This window comes from Puntigrus tetrazona, chromosome 21 (genome assembly GCF_018831695.1).
Source record: "Puntigrus tetrazona isolate hp1 chromosome 21, ASM1883169v1, whole genome shotgun sequence".
NCBI classification, from domain to species: domain Eukaryota; kingdom Metazoa; phylum Chordata; class Actinopteri; order Cypriniformes; family Cyprinidae; genus Puntigrus; species Puntigrus tetrazona.
The window spans coordinates 6,010,071-6,017,919 of record NC_056719.1 but is presented as its reverse complement, the minus strand read 5'-3'; the positions used below and the strand labels follow the sequence as shown (position 1 = coordinate 6,017,919).

Here is a 7,849-nt window from a genome sequence, read left to right as displayed (position 1 = left end):
TACGTGCCCACTGAAATTGAAGTTATTCAGCTCTTAAATCTCATCTGAAGTCACATTTTTAATTGTATTGTTCGTGGTACTGACGGTCAGCTTTACATTGGGTATTAGAACAGCAGCATTACATACCATAAACAGTGAGATTAACCATGTTCTCCCTGTTGCCAGCTGGGAAGGTTGTGTACTCGCAGATGTAGGTGGACTCATCTGTCAGTTTTAGTTTGTTGAAGACGATGGTGGTGTCCTCCAGGGAAGGCGTGCGCTGGCGGACGGCAGGGTTCTTGAAGCGCACACGCTCTTTGAAGGGGTTCAGTACGGACACCCCCAGGGCTGGATTGGCGATGGCGACGTTCTGCTTAGTGCCGTTGACCAGCTTCTGCCACGTGACCTGAGAGATTTTTACAGGTGGGTTGCTGTTGACAAACTGACAGCGTAGCTCTACCTGTGAGCCCACAAATCCTGACTTACTGCTGTCCATCTGGACCATCTGACCATGAACACCTACAAATAAAAAGATTAGCAGTTATTTCACACAGCAATGTGGATGAACTGTAAAGATGTCCAGTGTCAAACCAAAAACAAACAACAACCATATTTAAAATGGTGAATGGTAACGATGAATTTATAAGTGTTATAATATTTTAATTGTGGTTACAAATATGAGATTTACTATGCATTATATGTGCATTACAAGGCATAATTAATGTATTTAAACTACCTTTATTATGCTTTATACATAAAGGGTTTAAGTAAAGATAAACAAACATTTACTGGCAATATTCAGACATCAATTTAAATTAAATTTCTTAACTTGAATTAGATTTGAAATAATGTCCTCAACCAGAAGGATTTGATTCATATTAACAATTACATTGTGAAAAAACATCTTTAGAATCCAAAAATATGTCACAGTTTTCTCAAAAATATTAAGGAGCACTGCTTTCGACACAGCAATGTTTTTATTAAGAAAAATGCTTTCAGCATAATTTAATGTAATAATATATATTTTTCGTAATCTTAAGCATCAAATAAGCATTTCTTAAGTATTATGTGACAATGAAGACGGTAGCAACGACTGCTGAAAATGTAGCTTTGCCACCACAAAAATAAAATTAATAATAATAGTTAAACTTGCTGTTAAACAGCTGTTTTAAATTGTAATAATATGTCACAATTTTACAGTTTTTACAGCATTTTGGATCAATTAAATTCAGTCCTGGAGGCTATATATAAAATATTACCAACACCAATAATTATTTTTTAATTTAATTTGAACCTTTAAGTATTCAAAATCATATCAAAAAACACAAAGAAAAAAATAAATAAATATATAAAGCACACATAAGGCACTAGGCAGACATATACTGTATATATGGGTCCTGCGTTCTCAGAACTGGGGCAATTAACTCAGTAACTTTCTAAATGGGTGCATTCAGCTTATTAGCTTGCAAAGACTTAATCCACCAAGACAATAGCATACAGAAGACAAAGAGTAATGAAAGTTGTAGACGAGTCTCTTTACCCTAGGCCTGTAGCTGGTAAATAAGGTGCAGCAAGTCTATGCAACTGAGACTGGGCTTAAAATCTAGTTGTCTAAAAATAGGAGGGTTTAAGAACCACGGCTACAATAAGATACAGAGCGGTACTTCACCCGCCCTGGCTAAAGGGTGTCTGTAAACACAGCCTGTGTTTACCTGCGGGTCGTGTGTGTGATACTCCAATCCCAAGCCTCTACATAGCCAGAGGAGTCCTAGTGTTAAACCACTTAAAACAGGAGACAATCCCTCTCCAAAATAAGGCTGCACTTTATTGAGGTAAAGTCCCTTACATAACCGTAAACACAACATTTTTTTCTCTTATTTTTTTTGGAAAATTCTAGTCCTTTCTGAAGCAGGGAGGTTCAGATATGTCAGTAGTGGTATCTGCATCCTTTAAATGATGCCAAAAAAGAATGTATGGTATTACAAAATGTTTTTTTTTTCTTTTATATTGACAGAAATAAGTAAACATGTTACTTTGTGGTTAATTTCAGAGTTTGTAATAATTAAGGGAGAGTTCATATATGTTATACAGTATATATCATCACAGAGTCATTAATAAAATGATTTTGCAAAATAAAATGCAAAAAATTATATTCAGGACACAAATTTAATATTGTTAAATGCAGTCCTTAAGTCTTTGGTCACTATAGAAATCGTAAGCTTAAAAAAAATACAACAACAAAAAAATAAATGCGAGTCAGTGGCAGGCAGAAAGCTGGTCCTGGATTAGAGCAGACAGCGGGGGAGCAGACTGGCTTTCCCAGGCTTTAGGACTGCTCATGAGCCTGCACAAACACAGCAAAGCCCTGCTGAATGGAGGGCTGCTGGACGACAGGTTAGAGGAGGTTAGCGACAGCAGCAGATTACAGCACTCAGGATATTGAAGTTCAGCATCGCTTCCAACCGTATGAGAGAACATTGTATACCGCGCTGCATGATGCTGCATTAACCTGCGCTATAGATACCTACATAAAGGGAGATGCCGTCCGCACGCCCTTTTTCATTACCTGATAAACAGTTTTTATCCGTTTGTGATATTCATTAGCAGGTCATATTTGAGAACAGACAGGAAGAGTGGTTGTGTGCAGCACAGGTTGTGTGCAGATTACATTTTATGAAAAGATTCAGCACTCAAAGCAGCAAGTAATCATTATTTTGGGGCACGTTCAGGCTTTGAGATGATTCATTTGCCATATTACAAGTGCTATATTCACATTCGGATCATTTGAGAGCAGCACTATACCACTGAACTGAAGCAACAGTTTCAGTAAAAAAGATTTGACATAATTTTTGTTTTTACATAAAATTACTGCATGTCTTTAGAAGACTTTTACAATTATTTTTATGAATTTTTTAGGAATTTTATTTTAAATTATGCAATTAAGAACTCTTTACTGCATTACTGAGAATTTATATAAACTTTGTGTAGATTGTGAGATATTAATATCCAGCTGTGAGAGAAAAAGTCTGATTTGTGAGATTAAAAAATTGCTTTTGTATTTTGTGGCAGAGACAAAGAAAAATTCAATTTAAAATGTAAATTTAAATTTAAACTCTGAATTGTGAGACAGTCAGAATTCAAAATTTGTATCACAAAATTGCACTTTTGTCTGCCAATTGAATTGCACTTTATTGCCTTGTGAAAAAAAATGATGTAATTGTAACTGCATTAGCGTTACATCCGTTACAATTTCTCTGTGTAATTATAAGAAAAGTGAATTAAATCAACAAGAATAAACGCTTAATACCAAAACAAATTGAGATCTTACATTACTGGCTATATATTCATCAGATGATTTGCCAATGTGAACTCAACAAGACACACACACTCACAAATGAACAGAAGCCTGTTTCGATAAGTACCAAACTACAAGTTGATGAAAACAAAACATTTCTCACAAGGACTTAAATCTGTGACAGAAACTAAAACAGGATTTGTCATCTGGACATGATGACCTGACACGCGGGGCTGGACTGTGCTTCATAAGTCAGCTGTCATGACACTGGGCACAAAGGCTAATGAGAATTGAAAGCCCTCCGTCAACAAAGGGGACCAAGAACACAGTCCAAACTGCTGTTCGGCTGTCCAGTCTCCTCATAGCATCCCTGAGTCAATCGGAAAAGACACAGACATTTCCACACAGCACGCACTGTCAGCTCAGAAACTTGTTCAGACATTTGTTGCATAATAAAACAGCAAACACAGTTTCACAGCTTTGCTTCTTATGATATTAAAAGATCAGTTAAGCCAAAATGCTATCATCATTTACTCACCCTTATTCCAAACCTGCACAAACAACACTGTTTTCCATGCAATTCAGTTTTGTTGGAACCACAATGAAATGATGAACGATCGAAAGCGTGCATTAAAGTATCACGGAAGTATGCTACGTCCCAAATGTTCAGATACCAACTGCGCATTTACTGTTGAATTTAAAATGGGTGACTATATGGTAAATTGCATCTGCTATGCAGATATAATTTTAGGTTGTCTAACGCAAGCAGAGGCTTGCATAACTTTACGGCAATATAGTATCTAAAGGACAACTGTCATTCAAACATGTCTTAAATGTCATATACATATGACCTCATTTCCTCCCGCTCTGCTGGTGGACTGATGAGCTCTGGTCTCTGAGCTGATTAAAAGCTTTGAGGAACGAGAGCTACAGAGTATCCAACACCTACGAACAAGACTGAAGAGCATTCATAGTCATTCTTTGATTTAAATGAACAATGTTCGTTCAATCTTATCAGCAACAGACACACTGTCTAATAACCAAAGGTTCACAGTATAGTTAGTCTAAAAAATTAAAATGATTTTCTGACCCTCAAAATATCCAAGGTGTACTTGACTTTCAGACTTAATACACTTGTGTAAGAAAAACATCCATATCTATTAAAAAAATTCAGAGGTTCTGCTAACTGTCGTTTGCACGATCAAGAGAGAGTGGCCTTTCAGTCGATGATGTAGGGTGTACATTGTATGCAAATCAGCGAAGGGTTTTTTCTACACAACCTGGCAATGCAGAGAGAGAAAGGTTCACCACATCACAAGCTGTTTCCATCACTCTTTCTTTAAGTGCATTTTGAAGCGTGGTAGCAGAAACAAGTAAAGGAAACGGCAAATTTAGAATTAACATCCATTAATTTGCAGAAATGTATTTACACTCGCTTGAGGTGGTTTTCCACTTTTGTGGAAAAGGATTCATGCGAATAATGTGAGATGGAAATGAATTATAAATTCTTCCATACACTCCAACGCAGTCATGTGACTTTACGGTATGGGACAGCAAAACCTAACTAACCAACGGACTGATCTCATTCCACAGCATCTGAAAAGTCTGGTTAAATAGGTTAAATATTTTTTACAGTAGGAAATGTACAAAATATCTTCATAGAACATAATCTTTATTTAACATGCTAATGATTTATAATTTTTTAATTTTCGACCCGCACAATGTATTTTTGGATCTTGCTACAAATGATCCCCAGTGACTTAAGACTAGTTTTGTGGTCCAGGGTCACATTTACGTATAATTGCCTCCCAAAACTGTCCTAAATGACAGCGTTCCCAAACAGCAGGAATCCCCCTCCAAAAGCAATGACCGTATTTATTTTCACACATAATCTTTATTATTTTTTAAATCGTAATTTTTTGTGGTTTCTCTAAATTTTCATATTTAATTTACAGTTCATCGGGTTGACGATTTTGTACTTTTTAACTCGTTGGATGGAAAACATGCTTGCTTGTAACTGTTTTATGTGATAAAATATGCTTGCTTGTAACGGTTTTATGTGACCTGAGTTAAATTTGCAACCCTGGATAGAAACCCAGCCACATTCTCAACACTTGAAACGAAAGTCATTTTACTACCTGATGAAATACCTGATAAAACACAGTTTCTAGTCACACCCTGACATGACTCAGAACCAAAAAATGCCTGTGTATATGCTTTTGCCCAACGCTCTTGCACAACTAAATAGTGAAATATCCCTTTTCTGCTGCACTACTTGTGTAGGGATCAGGAGCGGACATATCTCAGGTACCATTTTGTCCCTTAAATTTGAGCCCTGTCTATTTCCATAGAAATGCTATCTTTAGATACACACTTTTCTACATTACACTGACAGTTATCATAGGTCTTAGGAGAGTGAAATTAACTCTGCTCATTTTCATTTATTATAATCTTGGTGATCTAGCATCTCGCAGGTCTGATACTAATGAAGTACCTATGGAGAGCGACGACTTAAACCCGAGTAGAGATAAAAATGAGAAGTCAAAGGTTGAGAGGATTTTCACATTGTTCAAAAAGTTCAAACCAAATCTGTGAACAGCTCAAGAAGACTAAAATAGCTAGCTTGTGCTTCCTTACTTCTTCTGAACGTGTGAAACAGCAATTATTTTAACAGTACCATCAGAAACACAAAAGCATTTCTGCACTGCAGTTTTCCCTGAGAGCTGTCCGTCATGATCCTCATCACAATTTGCTCTATCTCTAAGCACTAGGCTGTTAATCTAAAAGCAGACAGGCAAAGCCGGCGATATCCGCAAAACGCTGTGAATAGCTTTAATACGCCAACAAGCCATTGTAGTAGCAGAAAAAAACCCATTCAAGTCTGTTCCTAAATTTATAAAAGAAACCGTTCAAAGACAATCCTCAAACATGTAATGTAGCCATCAATTACGTTTTAATAAAAGTTTTTCTCTTTTCTGTGATAATCGCTTAAAAATACACAAAGGATACTTGTGCCTGTTTTCTTTTTATTATAATATATACTAAAATACTTGTAAGCCTGCAGGTATGGTAAAAGTCATCATCTAATATTCGCTAGCAAACATAACAGGTATCGGAAATATATTTACACAGCCTTGTAAAAAATGTTTTAATTTCAGTGTTAAAATACTTACTCTATTCCAGCTTGATATGCAGACACAAAAGACAACTTTGGCTCTATACTCAAGCAGTGGAGTCGGGTTGGAAGCAGGATTATCCGATGACAATAGTGTCCATTATTGGTCATTATTCTGTTTGGTGACTTTAGTGGCGTGGATATTACACACTTCAGCTTTAATACTAGTAGTGGATGAAGCTAACCAGAGCTGAGCACTACAGCAGTATGCTGCCTTAAGCAAGCTATCATACTTAATATGATGTGCCAGTAAGCTGTGAGAGCCCTCTCTGTGAATAATACCATCAGGCAGGGTTATCAACTTTCACCAGTGGACCCACCATTACATGCAGTGACACTGCTCTACAACACTCGAGTTTGATATCTTTCTTTTGGCTGGGTTTATTGGGTTTCTCATGATGAAATGTTGGATTTGTGTACGCTCAATCAGCTCAGGCGTACAGAGGATGACAGGAAGCTGAGATGGGATTGGTGTTGCTCATGCAGCGTTTGAATAAAACATCTTTTTTTTTCTCTCAAATCTTGTTTGTTTCTTTCACATCTGTCTGGGGGGGCTAGTATTACGGATATTTCTAAATTAGATATCTGCTGTCGTTATGCTTAGCCATGCAAAATTCAAGAAGGACAGGAGAACGTAATGATTGGAACAAGACTCATATTTTTTGGGGGTTGGATATAATGGATGAATATGTCCATTACTGAACAAGTCTATTCTTTTATCTGAACAATATTATAAGCAGCATTGATTTTTTTAATTAGAAAAAACTGATATCCCCATTTAAAAAATGTTTACATTTTTTTTCATCCTGCATTAGTTAGCATTAGCTACAAATTACTGCGTTTGGGTGGTTTTGATTAAATAACAACAAAAAATTATACAGCTAACTAAAACAACTTAGTTATCTGTTTTTGCAAATAAACTCTTCTTTTTGATGATCAAATAAAACTAAATGAAAACTAGAACATCACAAACCACAATTAAAATGAAATAGGGATGCTATTTTTTCTTTAATTTTCAGTAAGTGAATTAAACTGAAAAAAAAAACTATACTAAAAACTATTTTATTTTTATAAAATATAAAGATTACATAAAAAAACTTAAAAACTAAAAAACAGTTATTTGAAATTAAAATGGCAACTAGTTAAATTATTAAAATTACTTAATTAAATACTAAATAAAAATAAATCAGAGTAAATCAATGTAGAAATATATTAGAAAGATTAAATTAAGGTAGAAATGATTAAAAAAATTAAAAATAAAATTACTAAATATTCAAATGAAATTCAAATGAAAACTGAAATATAAAAATAACTATAACTATAAAATATGAATATAGTAATAATAATAATAACTAGAAAGTACATTTCCTGAAGAAAATGTGAGTGGTGCTTGCCGTGGC

The 7,849-nt window shown here is 35.3% G+C and overlaps 1 protein-coding gene across 1 annotated transcript in view; it reads right to left on the bottom strand.

Moving 5' to 3' along the window:
- LOC122326530 (nectin-1-like) overlaps positions 1-496 on the bottom strand; it is an 18,441-nt gene extending 17,945 nt beyond the window's left edge. The window contains exon 1 of the mRNA XM_043221476.1: positions 127-496. Within this exon, the coding sequence (XP_043077411.1) occupies positions 127-484 (358 nt within the window). The 5' untranslated portion in view covers positions 485-496. The remainder of the gene's footprint in view (positions 1-126) is intronic.
- Positions 497-7,849: the final 7,353 nt, after the last annotated feature.